Source organism: Clytia hemisphaerica, unplaced genomic scaffold (genome assembly GCF_902728285.1).
Source record: "Clytia hemisphaerica strain Z4C2 unplaced genomic scaffold, Clytia hemisphaerica genome assembly, whole genome shotgun sequence".
Lineage (NCBI taxonomy): Eukaryota > Metazoa > Cnidaria > Hydrozoa > Leptothecata > Clytiidae > Clytia > Clytia hemisphaerica.
Window position 1 is genome coordinate 89,720 of NW_027104548.1, and position 19,290 is coordinate 109,009.

Sequence of the window (19,290 nt, forward strand, 5' to 3'; positions counted from 1 at the left end):
TTCTTCTATTTATTAACTAACACTATACTAATTTTACTAATCCTCTTCTCATCTGATATCTTTGGAGTTGTATAACAAAATCACAAATTAACAAATTTACAGTTTTGACAGTTTTAAACGAACAGACTTGAGGACGTACATTTAGCCTTTTGTATTCACTCATAAATTCTGACCTTTTATTACTGAAAGATGAACTGGATCGACATTATCTAACACAAATGACACCGCCACGACCAACACTGACACACATCTTTGGATCTCAGCTAACCTACAAAAATTATTTTGATAATACTCTGTTTCTTTCGGGTTTTAATCTACAGCCTAATAATCTTGATACAGATGCATTGTTGTCGTTCCATAATAATTTACACATTTATCAATTTTTTTTTTTTTTTTCACTATGTTCAAGACATTAAATGGTCTGAAAACAAGAGATAGAAACCAGTCAAAAAGTCTAAATTCAGGATAACTTGATAATTTTATAGTTTTAAAATTCATATAAAATGCAATACCCATAATCTTCCTTTGAAAATACGCAATGACATTATCTCATATTACCTTGTTTTATTTCTGACAAAAATTTTATTCTAACGTTAAAATTGTATTTAAAATTTTATCTAAAATGCAATACTCAAAATTTTCCTTGGAAAGTACGCAATAACATCATCTCAAATTAAATAATTATTTCGAAAAATATTTTAGACAAAACGTTCAATTCTATTCTAAATTCAGGCAAAACGTTCAATTTTGCTTAAAATTCTATTTAGAACGCAATATTCCATATTTTCCTTGGAAATCACACAATGACATTTTCTCAAATTAACTTGATTCATTTCTGACAAAAATTAGGCAACTTGTTAATTCAGGCATAACGCGAAAATTTCATTAAAATTCATTCAAAATGCATTACTCCAAATTTTCCTTTTAAAATACGCAATGACATCATTTCAAAGTGTACTTGAATAATTTGGAATAAAATCTTCTAGACAAATGCGTTAAATTCTATTCTAAATTCAGGCAAACGCTATACTTTACTCAAAATTTCATTCAAAACGCAATACTCCATATTTTCCTTGGGGAACATGCCATGACTTCACTTCATTAAGTTTTGACAAAAATTTAGGCAACACGTTAAATTCAGACATAACGTGAAAATTTCATTCAAATTTCATTTAAAATGTAATACTCTAAATTTTCCTTTTAAAATACGCAATGACATCATTCTAAAGTCTACTTGATCAATTTTGGAAAAAAATCAGGCTAAACAGTTAAATTTCATTCTAAATCCTGGCATACAATGGAATGTTATAAAAGAAATTTTTATTTAAAACGAAACAGTCCATTTTTTCTTTGTGGAATACGCAATGACATCACCTCTAATTCACTTCATTAATTTCTGACAAAAATTTAGGCAACACGTGAAAATTTCATTCAAATTTCATTCAAAATGTATTACTCCAAATTTTCCTTTTAAAATACGCAATGACATAACTTCAAAGTGTGCCTGATTAAATTGGGAAAAATTCAGGCAAAACGGTAAAATTTCATTTTAAATTCTGGCATACATTGGAATTTTATCTAAAACGCAATACTCCAAATTTTCCTTGGAAAATACGCAATAACATCATCTCAAATTAAATTAATTATTTCGGAAAAATTTTTTTAGACAGGTAAAACGTTCAAATTTACCTAAAATTTCATTCAAAACCATTTAAAACGCGTACTCCACATTTTCTTTGGAAAGTACGCAATGACATCACCTCAAATTTACTTTATTAATTTCTGAAAAATTTAGGCAACACGTTAAATTTAGACATAACGTGAGAATTTCATTCATAATTCATATAAAATGTAATACTCCAAATTTTCCTTTTAAAATACGCAATGACATCATTTCAAAGTGTACTTGATTAATTTTGGGAAAAATTCAGGCAAAACGGTTAAATTTCATTCTAGATTCTGGCATACACTAGAAGGGAAAAAATAATAAAATAATTCTTATTTTAAATACAATACTCCAAACTTTCCTTTGAATATACGCAATGACATCATCTCAAACCAACTTGATCATTTTTGACGAAAATTTAGACAAAACGTCAAATTTTGTTCTAAATTCAGGCGCAATGTTAAATTCTACTCAAAATTCCACTCAAAATTTTGTTTAAAACGTAATACTCCATAATTTACTTGGAAATTACACAATGACATTTTCTCAAATTTACTTTATTAGTTTCTGACAAAAATTTAGGCAACACGTTAAATTCAGGCATAACGTGTAAATTTCATTTAAAATTCATTTAAAATACACAAATTTTCCTTTTAAAATACGTAATGACATCATCTTAAAGTCTACTTGATTCATTTGGAAAAATTCAGGCAAAACGGTAAAATTTCACTCTAAATTCTGGCATACATCAGAATGTTATTTAAATTTTATTCAACACGCAATACTCCAAATCTTCCTTGGAACACACTCAATGACATCATCCCTAATTAACTTGATCATTTTGATGTTAATTTAGGCAAAAAGTTAAATTTTGTTCTAAATTCAGGCATAATGTCAAATTGTACTCAAAATTTCATTTAAAACGCAATACTCCATACTTTCTTTGGAAATCACACAATGACATTTTCTCAAACTAACTTGATTTATTTCTGACTAAAATTTAGGCAACACGTTAAATTCAGGCATAACGTGAAAATTTCATTTAGAATTTAATATTCATTTAAAATGCAATACTCCAAATTTTCCTATTAAAATACGAAATGACATCGTTTCAAAGTGCACTAGACTAATTTTTGAAAAAATTCAGGCAAAACGATAAAATCTGATTCTAAATTCGGGCATGCACTAGAATGTTAGTTAAAATTTTATTTAAAACGCAATACTCCAAATTTTCCTTGGAACACACACACACACAATGACATCATCCCAAACTAACTTGATCATTTTTGACGAAAAATTTAGGCAAAATGTTCAATTTTATTCTAAATTCAGGCATAATGTTAAATTGTACTCAAAATTTCATTCATACGCAATACTCCATATTTTCTTTGGGGAATACGCAATGACATCATTTCAAATTCACTTTATTAATTTAGACAAAACGTGAAAATTCTATCCAAATTTTATTTCACACACTATACTCCAAATTTCACTTGCACAACACACAATAACATCATCTCAAATTAAATGGATCACTTTCCTACTAAAACTTAGGCAAAAGATTATATTACATTCAAGATTTAGAAGCAATGTTAAATTACTTAAAATTCATCTAATACGCAATCTTCTAAATTTTCCTTGGAAAATACACAATTATATCAGCCCAAATTAACTTGACTAATTGGAAAAATTCAGGCAAAACGTTAAATTTTATTCTGAATTTCAGACAAAACGTAAAATTTCACTTAAAATTCATTCAAAACGCAATACTTCAAATTTTCCTTTTATAATAGGCAATCACATCATCTCAAATTAACTCTATCAATTTTGAAAAAATTTTTGGCAAAACGTTAATTTTAGTCTAAATCATGACAAAACACTATAATTTCATTCTCAATTTTAATATTTAAAACGTTATATTCCAAATTTTCCTTGGAAAATACGCACTAACATCATCTCAAATAAAAAGATCATCTCCGACAAAATTTAGGCAAAACGCCAAATTCTATTCTATATTCAGGCATAACCTTCAATTTTACTTAAAATTTCATTTAAAACGCTACACTCCACATTTTCCTTGGAAAATACGCAATGATATCATCTCAAACCAACTTGATTTATTTCTGACTAAAATTTCAGGCAACACGTTTAATTCAGGCTAAAACGTGAAAATTTCATTTAAAATGCATTTAAAACGCAATACTCCAAATTTTCCTTGTAGAATACACAATGACATGATCTCATGTTAACTTCATCTATTTAGACAAAACGTGAAAACTCTATTCAAAATTTTATTTTCAAATGCTATACTCCAAATTTTTCCTTGGGGTACGCAATAACGTCATCTCAAATTAACTGGATCACTTCCAACAGAAATTCAGGCATACGTTTATTTCTATTCTAAATTTAGACACTATGTTAAATTTACTTAAAATTGATCCTACACATAATATTCCAAACTTTCCTTGGTAAACACGCCATTACAATCATCTCAAATTAAGTGATTTATTCTAGATTAAAATTTAGACTAAACGTCAAATTTTGTTCCAAAATTCAAATTGCACTTCAAATTCATTCAAAACCCAATACTCTAAATTTTCCTTGTGAAACACATCATCTCAAATTAACTTGATCAATTTTTGACAAAAATTTGGCAAAACGTTAAACTTTATTCTAAATCCTTACCAAACGTTAAAATTTCATTTAAAAATTTTATTTTAAAACAATACTCCAAACTTTCCTAAACATCATCTCAAATTAAATTGATTATATCCGAAAAAAATTCAGACAAAACGTCAAATTCTAATTCTAATTTCAGGCAAAACGTTCAAACTCACTTAAAATTTCATTCAAAACGCATACTCCATATTTTCCTTCGAAAATACGCAATGACATCATCTCATATTAACTCAATTTATTTCTGACAAAATTTAGGCTACACATTAAATTCAGGCAAAACGTGAAAATTTCATTTTAAATTAAACACACGCTATACTCCTAAAACTACTAAAACGTAATATTCCAAATTTTCCTTGAATAATACGCAATTACATCATCTCTAACTAACTTGATTTATTTTGGGAAATACTCAGACACAACGTTAAATTTTATTCTATAATTCGGACAAAACGTGAAAATTTCATTATAAATTCATCCAAAACGCAATACTCCAACTTTTCCTTACATAATACGCAATGACATCATCTTAAATTAACAAATTAATTCTTGACTAAAATTGAAGCAAAACGTCAACTTTTAGTCTAAACCCAGACCAAACGAAGAAATTTTATGGAAAATTTTACTTGCAATTCATTTAAAACGTAATACTCCAAATCTTTCTCGGAAAAAACGAAAACACGCGATCAAATATATCATTTTGACATACCTGAAACCACTGATCAAAAACCAAAACATACAATTTAATAGATAACAAATATATCAAAGAGTACACTCATATCAAAACGAAAGATCACACTAAATCCAGCCATTCTCCAACTAAAACAAATTTCCTTCGGGAACATGGCTCACAAAAATTCATCCATTTTCCTCTCAAAATACACAACCAGTAATCAAATCCTCACTGCTAAGTATAAGAAATATCACGCACATACCAAAATCTAGTGATACGTGACTAATATGAATCAACTTATTATTTTCCCAATAAAATTTATACTTTTCATCCAACATATATATAATCTGATACAGATACGACCAATGTTTCTAAGAAGACATCACATTCAATTTACACTTTTCACAGCCAACTTTCCTCACAACAAAATCCTAAACCATCCCATATTTTTGATGAAAACAAACAAACAGACATTCTGTCAACCTATAGTTTCCCAAAAAATTTATACTCAACGTTCATTAGCCACATTCCAAAAACCACAGATGCACCAAGGGTTGTCTCATGTTTTAAGTTGTATCTCTTTGTCTCCATTTTGACACTCTTCAACTCTACCATACTCCAAGATGCCAAATAAAAGACGTAAACATAATACACTCAAAAGTTTAAGATTATATAAAACACTAATATAACAGTCAAGTAATCAAAGCGCGCGCAACTTCAGAACCCTGCACACAAGGACACTACATTTTATATACAACCTTGCAACTTATCTTTCTCCCTTCAGATGTCTCTAAATCAACAAAGAAATAAAGAGAACACCAACTTAACGACCGGACACCACCTACTTACCCACAAACCCAAACGACGACGCCAGAGGAAATTTGTAACTCCTTACAAAACAACAACATGCAGCCAACCCTCCAAAGACCATCTGAACGACTCCATTGAAAACTTACCCACCTGCACTGAACAACCAACAACAATGATGCTTTCCCCACAACCTCCCAGACCCAAACATCAAGTCACCTTCCAAACAGCGGCTCAAGTCATGTCACCTGACTTGAACATATTGCAGCCCGAACCACCTAAAAAATTCATTGATCCTCGACGGACAACTCACTCCAATATTTCCAATCCAGAATACATCTCCAAAATCCAACCTACCCACATAGACCAACCAAATTCACAATACAAATACATACCATCAGCATTCAATTTTCTATCACCAACACCTCCACAAAACATTCAACGCGTCACAACCTATATCCAACACAAAATCAACCTTGAGGCTGTGGAAATGCTACGAAGGATGCGCCCCTAGTCACAACACTTTATGCTATAAAATTAATTAAAAATATCTATAACTATTATTAACATTTGTCATGATAATATCTAATTCACTATAAAATGGTTTCACAAAATTAACAGCTCCTATATCTCTTGCTCTCATCCCTCATTTTCCGGATTCTCATTACAGTACACTAGATTTCCACTTGGTTCCTTAATTTCTCACTCTCCATACCCATGAACCACAATAAGCTCTCTCTTAATTATTCTACACCTTCCTTGCCAGAACTTCTACTCAACTTGCTAAAAATTGAAAACGGATTTCAACTAATATCTCTCTTTCTTACTTTTAAGTCATTAAGACACTCATACTCACACGCCCATGCTCCACAATCCAGATACACATCTACCAGTCTTCTCTGCCTCTGACAGCTTGGATGTAATGTAACAACTCATCTTTTTATACTTACTTACTATCCTATTTCAGAATTGACTACCTCACATACGCAAATTCCTTTCGACATTGTGCCACTAAGAACCACTTTCATGCAGTAGTGGACGAGAAAGAAAGACTGTCAATAACGGATGATATTGATGGTCAAGCCTTCTTTCCAATCAACACATGGCCCACAAACATTGTCAGATGCTCTCAAGAAACCCCCACACCTGACACCTCGACATTCAAACTGATGACTTTCTTTTATGGCAATGGCGGATCACCTGAACTCCTGTTTTCATACATCTATAGTACTCATTTCCGTCGACATGACAAAATTAACAAACGCTTTGACCAAATTAGATGGATCAGCAACAATCTTGATAAAAAGGGTCATCACTGGTACTATTATGACATTTACCTTCAACGATACATGAATATCAATGGAACACCCCACAATCCAGAACAATGAACCTGTACACAAACCATTCTTATCTGAACATAAATTTGTCTTAAATCCATTCTGTTGTAATAATATATAATAACATTATAAAAATATAAAGGGAAAAATCTATTTTGTCTTCAAATCATCATATATATCATTGCCTTCATTTCACAAAAACTCTCCATCTGCTTATAAATAACTCTGCATTATCTCAACTATTGGATTTATTTTTCACTTTTCACTACCACACTTCAAACCTCATATCTGGACCTTTAATTCCCTAGACTTAGATTTCCACATCAACTTCAACTACTCAACCTCATCCTACCCACCCTGGGATTGGGAGCACAACCAGTATTGCATATATCTCATTCTAAACATATTACCACCTGCCTCTCCACCAAGTCTTCTGATCCTTCCACTCCCATTCAACTCATTTCTAAGATTGCAAACACAGGAATACTCATCCCCTTACCACAACATTATCTTATCTTCTCTCTCTTTTGTCCACAGCTAACATGCAGAGAATCAACCAAGACCAAATCCGTGGATACAAAACCCCTACCCTCCACGACCTGTTTCCAACATCGAAACATTGGAAATTGAAAATTCCAGAACGCCATATAAGAAGAAAAGTTATACACGAATTCACTCAGGACTACAACAATCAACTCGTCCACAATTTATCCAACTACCAACTGTCCCCAGAAGAAACCTCAGTCCTATCAAAAGGCCTTAATTACTCTCCCAACATGCCATCATTTAAACGCCAGTCCAACCCCAATGAAGTCATCCAATCCCTCAAGAAAAGAATCGACACTACTCTCCATTTTAACCCACCTAACCACAACATCAATCCTGCCCAACCACAAAATCAAGATCAACTGCAAAATCAAGATCAAGAAAATAATCAAACACGCACCAAACAACTACCCTCAAAAGGCCCCAGCAACTGGATACCCCCACCATCTGATCACCCTACCATCAATCAATTTTTCGACGAACTTCAAAACGTACAATTTCTTCCTTTCGATGATGGCCATATGCAAAACGACAACCTCCACTTTTTAATTCCTTTTCGTCGACTAAAGAACAACCATGACATTATTATTAAGAAAGCTGATAAAGGAGGTGGTATTGTAATTCTCAACAGACAGGATTACATTAACAAGATCTTAAACGAACACCTGAACGATGATAATACCTACAGCACCATTAACTTCAACCCTACAAATCACATCACACGCGATGCCAAGTCTACAATATCCTACCTTCACACAAAACATTACATTGACAACTTCACAGCCAAATACCTCTCACCTCACAACCCACCAAGAACCCCAATCTTCCATGGCTTACCGAAAATTCACAAACCCAATATCCCACTCAGACCAATAGTCTCTGGCTTTGACAGCCCCACTGACAATTTCTCACGGTACATTGCATACTTCTTGCAACCTTTGGTGGAAAATTTACCATCCTACCTCAAAAACACCAAACACATGTTACAGATCCTGGACAGTTATGACATCCTTCCAGACAACATTCTCATGGTGACAGCAGATGTCACTGCTCTTTATACTAATATCCCTCATGAGGAGGGTCTTCAAGCTACCACTCACCACTATAACACATTCCCACACCTCTTACCAGCTGGTGCTCCCAACGTTACTACTATTCGTATCCTTCTTGATTTCATTCTGAAGAATAGCAACTTTCGGTTTCAAGAACAACACTATCTCCAAAACTCTGGCACTTCAATGGGTGGTCGCTATGCCCCTCAATATGCCAACCTCTTCATGGGCACTATTGAAGACATGATTTTAACGGAATTCCAACCGTACATCCTTTTATGGAAGAGATTCATCGACGATATATTCTTTCTATTCTCTGGCTCCCAGGAGGACTTCAACAGATTAACCAATTTCATGAATTCAATCCATGACACCATAAAATTTACTTTCGAAAGTTCCACATCTAACATAAATTTTCTAGACATCTCAATTTTTATTAAAAACCACAAATTTCACTCATCCATTTATCGCAAACCCACCGACAGATCCCAATTACTTCATTACCAGTCCAATCATCCCCACCACGTCAAAGAAGGCATAGTGTACTCGCAGGGCCTCCGATACAACCTGATCATAAGCAATGATCCTGACCTAAAAAAAGAACTTTACCATCTCACCAAAATTTTCATTGCACGTGGGTACCCCCTCCAAACTATCAATCGAAATCTAGTGAAAGCCTTACAAATCCCAAGGGAACAACTTTTGAACAATAATCAACCACCTCCACCAGCTCGTCAGATGCTACCCCTGATTCTCTATAACAATAAAGACAACAACATCAGGAAAACTATTTATGAGAAATGGACCATTATCGAAGAAGATCCAATCCTTAATACCATCCTTCCCAAACCTATCACTGTATATCGCAACAACACCACCCTGGGCACAATTCTCACCTCAACTGATGTCAAACCACACCCCAATATTTGAACATACCTATCCAATCATACACTACTTATTTTACATTAACTAAATTAGAACCTTTCATGTTAACCAAGTTCCATAAAAACTTTTTTACAACCTAATTTTATTACCTAGGAGATTACTAGTTTTGTTTCCCTTTTTTTTTTGTCTAGTTTTCTGTTGTTTTCTTTCACTATGGATATATAATTGCAATAAGATTGGAATAAAACTGAACAAGATGATAACTTCAAAGACCTCTTCCAAAATCATTCACAACCTATAGCTACAACATCATCCTAGTCTATCCTCTCCTCAACGGACATGATACTACTGTCCCAAATTATACCTTAGGAACCTTTTTACTATTCCATCATGCTGGACTTGATTCCTTCCTTTCCTAGGTTCTATTCATTTCTCTGTCACTTTCAGTTTTTGGACTTCTTTCAGTCAGCTCTAAGGTCCCATGTTTAAACAACCCTACTATAGTTACTTTCAACTTCAACTGATCTCAAACAGCAACATTTCACTGCACTATTATATCGTCCACACACCCCAAACTCTGCTTAACTTGGTCTCTGCTACATTTCGCTAAATGCTCAGAGCGTGTTATTATAATATGGGTAAAAGTACTCCTCTTTAAAACCTGACTGAAATTCGAGCCGTTACTAGCAACCCTGCGGGGCCCAAGGCGCCGAGTATGCACCCGGCACAGTGACAAGCTGTTACTAGCAACCCTGACCCTACCTCCTTATACCCCCTGAATCACGGAATGACGGATAGGAAAAATTATCGGGAAAAATGCTCGTCGCGCTCTGACTAATCAGTGAAATCTTCTCTGCTGACTCTCCACCATCTTGATGTGGTCTAGCTCTATACTTTCTCAGTCACGCTCGATTTCCTTCTTTCACTTTCGATTTTTCAATCTCCTCCAGAACAACATTGAGATCCCAAGGTTGAGCCTTACTAAAGCACTTCCGATCCTAACTTTTTGTCCCAATTCGTACCTTAGGAACCTTTTTACTATTCCATCATGCTGGACTTGATTCCTTCCTTTCCTAGGTTCTATTCATTTCTCTGTTACTTTCAGTTTTTGGACTTCTTTCAGTCAGCTCTAAGGTCCCATGTTTAAACAACCCTACTATAGTTACTTTCAACTTCAACTGATCTCAAACAGCTACATTTCACTGCACTATCATATCGTCCACACATCCCGAACTCTGCTTAACTTGGTCTCTGCTACATTTCGCTAAATGCTCAGAGCGTGTTATTATAATATGGGTAAAAGTACTCCTCTTTAAAACCTGACTGAAATTCGAGCCGTTACTAGCAACCCTGCGGGGCCCAAGGCGCCGAGTATGCACCCGGCACAGTGACAAGCCGTTACTAGCAACCCTGACCCTACCTCCTTTCACCCCCTGAATCACGGAATGACGAATAGGAAAAATTATCGGGAAAAAAATGCTCGTCGCGCTCTGACTAATCAGCCAAATCTTCTCTGCTGACTCTCCACCATCTTGATGTGGTCTAACTCTATACTTTCTCAGTCACGCTCGATTTCCTCCTTTCACTTTCGATTTTTCAATCTCCTCCAGAACAACATTGAGATCCCAAGGTTGAGCCTTACTAAAGCACTTCCGATCCTAACTTTTTGTCCCAATTCATACCTTAGGAACCTTTTTACTATTCCATCATGCTGGACTTGATTCCTTCCTTTCCTAGGTTCTATTCATTTCTCTGTCACTTTCAGTTTTTGGACTTCTTTCAGTCAGCTCTAAGGTCCCATGTTTAAACAACCCTACTATAGTTACTTTCAACTTCAACTGATCTCAAAATGCAACATTTCACTGCACTATTACATCGTCCACACACCCCGAACTCTGCTTAACTTGGTCTCTGCTACATTTCGCTAAATGCTCAGAGCGTGTTATTATAATATGGGTAAAAGTACTCCTCTTTAAAACCTGACTGAAATTCGAGCCGTTACTAGCAACCCTGCGGGGCCCAAGGCGCCGAGTATGCACCCGGCACAGTGACAAGCCGTTACTAGCAACCCTGACCCTACCTCCTTTTACCCCTTCAATCACGGAATGACGGATAGGAAAAATTATCGGGGAAAAAAAATGCTCGTCGCGCTCTGACTAATCAGCCAAATCTTCTCTGCTGACTCTCCACCATCTTGATGTGGTCTAGCTCCATACTTTCTCAGTCACGCTCGATTTCCTCCTTTCACTTTCGATTTTTCAATCTCCTCCAGAACAACATTGAGATCCCAAGGTTGAGCCTTACTAAAGCACTTCCGATCCTAACTTTTCACTCTGAACAGCAATACACCATTTGGGTCTTCTACTCTAGAGCTCATGCCATGCTCTCTTGTCCTCTACATCGTCCTGATTTTTCACTATTGCTCCTTTCCAATTTCGATTCCTCACTTTCACTTTCTCGATTTTTACTATCACAACACTACTATCCCAAGTTCGAACCCCACTGGAACACTTCCGATTTCAACTCACCTACTCGTAATAGCAGCACTCTAATACACAATTCTGGTCTTCCACACACTCCATGTTCTGCTGTCCCCTCGCCATCTTGGATTGCAGTCCTTTCACTTTCGATTTCTCTTTTTCACTTTCGATTTCTTTCTTTCACTTTCGATTTCTCGATTTCTTCTGGCACAACAAGTTCGAACCCCACTATGATACTTCTGATTTCAATTTACTCTAAATAGTAATACTTCAACACTATATTCTGGTCTTTCACACACTCCATACTCTGTTAATCCTAAATCATCCTGACCTCTAGTATAACATTTTTTCTGCCACCCCCTCCTTCCACTTTCGTCTTCTCCCATTTTCACTTTCCCTTTCTTGATTTCTTTCAGCACAACACCAAGGTTCCAAGTACAAACGGCACTAGAGCTCGATTTAGAATACTCCCAATCCCAACTTACTCCAAAAAAAGAATACTAACAATACCTTACCATCACTTTCACTTCTACTTCCGTCCAGTTTCCCCACATGACCCACAGCTTCCTGGAATTCGCTACGGGAAAATCCAACAATAGTAAAGCCGAAGAAGACATTGCAGTATATTCGTGTCCTTGGTTTCTGTTTATAAAAATGGTACATCCAATATACATAAATTTGTTTCTTTTTCAATTTCTATCACTCACTCGCATAAAACCTGCAAAGAGCATCCACGCCAGCGAAAATTTGATTCAGCTACAAATAGCCATCAAATCGTTTTTTTAAAGTCATTTTCTACTTGTTTTCTACTATTCTATTGTCGTCACCGTTTTTTGGCTGCTGTTGCTGTCGCTCGTTGGCTGTTATTTATTCATTTGACAATCGCCAAGTCAACGTAAGAGTATTTCTCTCTACTATACTTTACTATTATTCCACCATTCATAAACTTCTTTTTTTTTGATAATAATACATTCAGGGGGCGTTCGCCATTTTTAGATATAATAAAATATTTCCTTCCTGGTATCTAAGGCCTGATGGTACAGTGGATGGGTAACTTTCACACATCGGAATATGGGGGTCTAAGGTTCAAAACCTGCTCAAGTACTATTTCACAACGTAGTTTACTTATTTGATTTTCACCATTTATGTCTCTTTGACACATTTTCAATGCTAAAACAATGATAATCATCATCATATACAAATCTGAGTTAATAAAATCATGATTCAACATCTCTGATACATGTCATCCAACCTGTCAATCAATTAGCAAATCAATCAATCAAATAGCCAATCAATCAAGTAGCCAATCAATCAAGTAGCCAATCAATCAAGTAGCCAATCAATCAAGTAGCAAATCAAACAAGTAGCAAATCAATCAATCAAAAAAAATTTTTTTTTTTTTTCTCAGTTCACACTGTAGTGGCTGCAGCACTACAGAAATAAATTTGCCAGGATGAGATGGTGGGTGACTCTAGAGTGGCAAGGAGAGCTTACTCCAGGATCCGCACCTGTCTCCAGGCACCCCCTTGGTGGGGGTGTCTCCATCTCATCTGTTGTTCATTTTTTATTTCACATTTATACATCACGATCTTCTGCTACAGCAGTCCTCATTGCATAAAATCTGCAATTCTAGTCTATTTTCACCCCAAAGACATTCTACCAGATTTTTTCTCTTTTAATTCAACCATGTAATTGCACAGTCTTGGGGCTCTTCCTCCTAGTTACCTAATACATATGCAAATTTTTGCATATTCCACCCTCATAGCAAAAAGGTTTAAAATTATAGGAGCGACAACTTTGAAATCCAATCGCAAGATCTCACACAAATCACATTCAGTTTGTTTCGACTAATTTCGGTCTTTTAACACTTTACTAATAATCCTATAATCTCTGTTATTACAACTCCTGATGTGCATGACCGGCCATCATCCAGATGACTTGTATCATCTTGGGATTCGTCCCACTATGATGCTAGCCTCATCTTGATGATATTATTAAATACAGCAAAGTTATAGAAAATTGTTATGATTAGAAGAGAATCGCACATATATAGCGAATCTTGTCACTTGAATCAAAATTGTCAATAGCAATCGTTGCACACCAGCTTACCATTTCCGTAAACAACCATTATTCAGTAAAATCAAACAAATGTCAAACTTTTTTAAAAGCTATTTCATAAATTTTTAAAAATATCACCATCAAATTATATCAAAATTTTTATATTTTTTTGTTAAAAAATAATTTCCTTCGACGGAAGAACAAATTCATTAAGAAAAGGATTGAAGAGGTCAGTTAGGGAAGGAAACGTAAAAAATACATAACATTTTTACAGGTCAAGCAAACCGAGTAGCTAATCAGCAATAAAATGAAGGTTTCTCCTGACATGGCATTGTTAACATATCTCGCATTCCTGCTACCGTTTGCCAAATGTGGCAGCCATTACTTTTTCACAGATAACTTCGCTGTTGCCAGCTGGATTAAAACAGACGGCGTCATATTTAAAGGTAAAATAATCTTTTATTTTTTCACTGGAACATTTGACAATACAGTGTCAAAAGAATCACCTGGCGTTACGAGATTGTGTAAATCCGAGCGCCACGGACACTCTTTGGGAAATCTTGAAATTTTCCCAACTTTGAGTTTCCACAAGTGCTATGTCATTACCCGTAGCGTACTAGCGGCCCTCCAAGCTATGGCTCACAAGGAGTGGCTCAGTTTCCCATCGGAGAGGAATAATAGCCGGTATTTGATATAGCGCATTCTGAAAACATTTTCGTTGGACGCGAAAATCCCCGAAAACGAAGGCTAAGGTTTAGGCCTCTCGCACGCGGTCTGGCGAAATTGCGTTATCTAAACCTTCCAGATGTTGAAAATATTCTCAACCCTCACAACTTTAACGTGTCAGAAGAAAATTACATCGTGTGCCGTTACAGGCATCATGAAAATTGCATGTTTTAATTTTTTTTTAAACCAATAGGAAGCAGACTATTGACAGGAGGTGGTATGATGGAGAACGTCGAAGACTGCCGATGGTTATGTTTAAAGAACACCGCCTGCAATTCCTTCAACATCTTACCAGTTGATGACATTTCAATATTTTGTGAACTGACAGAATATTTTTATGACGACACCGACCAGCAGAAGGAAGCAAAGATTGGAGCATACAATTTCAGTCTGGCTGTAAGTTCAACATTAAGCGAAATCTATAATTCAGCACAATTGTATTCATGTAATAGTCTCGACCAAAACCTTTTACACGTTTTTTTTATAAGAACATCCAAAAGTTTTGAAGCCTTTGCTTATTTTTACCATTTTGTGAATATTTTTTACCGATTCCCTAAGAAAAAGGGTGTTTTTGAGTTCACAAAGCCTTATGTTCTTATATATAGTTTGTTCTTAAAAAAAACGTGTATTTGTTCACTATGAAATAAAAGCTACATCAGTTTGCAGTTGTACCAGATGGACAGGGCTTTTTCCGAACAAAGGTGATAAAAAGTCGTGGTTGGCTAGGATATTGATAACAGACAACTCTCATTCGACCTTCAAGCGTACAAAAATTATCTCTAAAGAATTTCAGAGAACATGAATGCATGAGACCACACATGTTTTAATCTGATATTACGATGGTGGATTGGCGGCCGCCCACGCTGAAGCTTGCTATAAGCGCGGGTCAATTTCCCACTGGAGAGAAAATGAAGAATGATAGTCGGCCTTTGATGTGCCACATCCCTAGTTGGGCTTGGATTCAGGCCTCTCACTGCAAAATCCATGACGCGATTTGGCAAAATTCCGTAATTTAAACCTTCCAGACGTTGGAAGTTTCCCCGCCTTTCAAAGCTTTAACACACCGGAAGAAAATTTTACATTGAGTGTCAGATAACCAATGTCATTATATTTTGATATCAAGAATTCCTCTCATCCAACCATTATTTTTCTTTTGTTTTTTTAGGGAAGAAGACCATCAAAATAAAGAAGAAAATAAAAATGAAAAGTGAAAATCTAGTCAACTTGGAATTATTATGCCCGCACTTAACTTATAATCCAAACTTTTAATAAATATCTGCACAAAATGTTTATCTAAAATGTTAAACCATTTTAAAACTTTGCAAATAGTAGAATTATCATGCACATAAATCGATGACGGGTAGTATTTTGATTTATCCCTTGGAGGCTAAACTAGAGGCCATGGCTCGGAAACATTTCATTTCAACATAATGTCTGTGGCCGACAGCTGTCTAACAATGCTGAAGTGTTTTTCTAAAACCCATATAGAATCTTGACTCATTGAACCAGGATCACAATTACTTGTTTTTATAATTCTTCTAAAACCCATATAGAATCTTGACTCATTGAACCAGGATCACAATTACTTGTTTTTACAAGCTATTTTCAGGCTACACAGGGCAAGGGCATCTGAAAAAGGTGGTTTCTGTTATTCTGTTATCTTTTTAAGATTGTCAATGATCGATCACATACAATTTTGATTCGATTTTGCAACCCTCACAGGGACTTCGAAGTTCCAAAAAGAGATACAAATCTTTAGGACCCCTGACATCTTTTATGCGACGCAACTAAACCTGGTTTATTTCAAAGAATGAAGTATTTAAAAAGCTTTTCGCGAGGGGGGGGGGGCTAGTGTATGATCTATTATGGGATTAGGCTCACTTCATCATTATTCAATCGAAACCAGTCCAGGAGACAGGTTGCCTTTACTTAGGTTATATGTGTGCATCTATTGGATGGTAATATCCCAGACCTTCTTAGCTCATTTTTTTTTTCGATCGTTACATTTAGCCATTCTATTTAAATGCAATCAAATAAATCATATTCGGTTCAATAACAGAGTGTTATACAGAAAACAAAATTGACAGGGGGACTTACTGCAACAAGGATACCAGTATAGGAATACCACCAAGTAAACGAACCATATTACTCGTCTCTGTATCTTCAGCTAAGTGCACCAATATACAAAGCTACCAAACGAAGAATGAAAAATAAAATCAATATTTTCTTTTTAATTTTATATGACATTTTTTCACCATAAATTTAGGCCTAGCCCTAGTCTAAAGTGTTCTTAATCTGCTATTCTCAAATATATTCCTCTCCTGCAGCAGGGATTTTTCTAAGGACCTTTTTTATGTCCGTATACCGGCCAAAATATTCAATCTAAGATGAGTTTTTGAAATTCAATCCAAAATAGAAAAGATATTCTCTAGCAAAATTGAACTCGTTTGTTGTTAACAAGCAAAAATAACTAATATATCTGGATATTCAAGATTTTTTCAGGAGCTTCGACCTCTGAACACCCACCAGACCCCCAGCTACATCAATGTACAGCTTCACTAAGCAAATCCCCTTTCAGACATATTTGAAACTCAATCTACATTCACCAAAACGGCCCCAGCTCAAAGTGCTTAGAAAATCCCTGCCTGCAGTCCCCGCTGTGCAGTCAAGTCTTTAAAATCATCATTACTATCGAAGTCTGAATAACGCTAACTAACCAACATGATACTTACAATGTTCCAGAGAAGCTTCATGGCGTCACTTCTCAGCAGGCTGAAACAAATTGAAGAAAGTTATATTAACGTGAAGATTGGTTCAAATGCCATTGGCATCTCAGATGAGAGAATTCTATAAAGTCCCAAATAGTACATAGTAGCAAGTTTATGTATTTGCATAATCGAGGGCGGTGGAGTGACTGCAACAATTTTGAATAACTCGCAGTTTTGACCTTCAAAATCGAGGACGGTAAAAGTGCTAAGTAACCGTCTCGGTCAGTCGGGATCTAGACGAATCGAAAGCTAACCAGCTCCACCGTAGAAAAACACACATAAAACGAGGGAGAGTTGATGAACCTCGTGAACAAAACATGAAAAGACGTTTTATATCTACTTTTCTCCGAATCTCTGGACTAATATCTGGGAAAATATGTCCGAAAAAAACACGTACGCACTTTTGGCGAAAAGCCATTCACTCAAAATATAAAATCCGTCAAGATCATATACATACCTCAATAAAGTTGGTACACCATGGTATATACGTATTTGTTGCTTGATTTCTTGCACTGTACATAACTGTCGTAAAAGCGTGGATGCAACCCTGCAAATAGAAGATTCACGATACTGCACTTCTGATGGAAAATATACAAACAATCATTAACTGGTTTCTACAGGACTAGCTATACTTTTTCGTAAACAAAACACCAAGCGTTTTATTGTTTTCAAATTTTAGTATTTAATTATGCTCTCAGAATAATCAAAATATTTTGCTTGCTTGTTCAAAGGGATAAATTCTTTGAGAGTTAGCTTTCGAGAGCACCACATTGAGTTAAGATTTGAAACTAAGAAGATATGGATAATCAAAAAATGACAAAATCTGACATTTTTTCATTTGAGAGTCAACATTTTTTTCATGAAAATTTTGAAGCCTGATGTTGTTTTTCTTTCATTTCTTCGGACCTTAAGCATAAAAATGATCAAGGGGTTCTTATTTTCAGCATTTTGTGAGTAGTTTGGTGTGCTGTAATTTCCTAAGTATAAGTTTTTTTTAAAGTCGCACATCCATCATCTATCACTATATACTTACTATAACGTGACGTATGTTATAAGAGGATGAAAGCATATAGAATCCAACCTCAAGGCGTGATCAAGTGAGAATTAAAAAATATATTTTGATGGAATATTCTAAATTGAAAGTTGACAAAGTTCATTATACTTGTCATTACCAGCTGACTTAAATGTTATATTTTCTAAAAAGATTCCAAGGTCAAATCAATGCCTAGCAACCAAGCAAGAAATCTTGAACGGCTGATAATTAAACGTGTTTGAAATTTGATCATTTATTTAAATTACTGAACAGAAATTGTTAGTTTTGGTCCTACTACTTGTTTGGTGAAATGTGTCCAAATTCAGAACAATTTGTTAATACAATATCAAAGAGTCGTGATTTCCGAAATTCAGGGTAAAATTCTTAATTTTGATACCGGTGAATTCTGCTTTTATTTTTTAGCCACTTTGCCATTCTTCCTGGAATTTTAAGAACGAAATTTCCTCATTACTATGATTTCGAATAAAAAAAATCTTTTTCGGATACGGTTATAATATACCAAAACGATTTTTGTAAGATTTCCAAAATTCCGAAGTAAAAACTGTCGATTTCCGCAAAATAA

The 19,290-nt window shown here is 35.1% G+C and overlaps 2 protein-coding genes across 2 annotated transcripts in view; one reads left to right on the forward strand and one right to left on the reverse strand.

Annotated features, from left to right (window-relative positions):
* The window catches only part of LOC136822763 (serine/threonine-protein kinase Nek10-like), an 83,390-nt gene that overhangs the window by 57,652 nt on the left and 6,448 nt on the right, over positions 1-19,290 (reverse strand). Inside the window, exons 4-6 of the mRNA XM_067079045.1 lie at positions 18,132-18,221; positions 17,639-17,678; positions 17,004-17,095 (exon numbers count right to left, since the gene is read on the reverse strand). Of these exons, the coding sequence (XP_066935146.1) occupies positions 17,004-17,095; positions 17,639-17,678; positions 18,132-18,221 (222 nt within the window). The remainder of the gene's footprint in view (positions 1-17,003; positions 17,096-17,638; positions 17,679-18,131; positions 18,222-19,290) is intronic.
* LOC136822751 (uncharacterized) lies at positions 14,469-16,258 on the forward strand. The gene is made up of 3 exons (XM_067079033.1): positions 14,469-14,626; positions 15,100-15,302; positions 16,072-16,258. The coding sequence occupies exons 1-3, from the start codon at positions 14,488-14,490 to the stop codon at positions 16,090-16,092; spliced, it is 363 nt and encodes a 120-aa protein (XP_066935134.1). The 5' UTR covers positions 14,469-14,487; the 3' UTR covers positions 16,093-16,258.

What these genes read in the sequence shown, in the direction of transcription:
- LOC136822751 (XM_067079033.1), top strand. Translation starts at nt 14,488, where the DNA reads ATGAAGGTTTCTCCTGACATGGCATTGTTAACATATCTCGCATTCCTG. An exon ending in AGACGGCGTCATATTTAAAG is followed by an intron (nt 14,627 to 15,099) that starts GTAAAATAATCT and finishes TTAAACCAATAG; the next exon opens with GAAGCAGACTATTGACAGGA. An exon ending in CATACAATTTCAGTCTGGCT is followed by an intron (nt 15,303 to 16,071) that starts GTAAGTTCAACA and finishes TTGTTTTTTTAG; the next exon opens with GGAAGAAGACCATCAAAATA.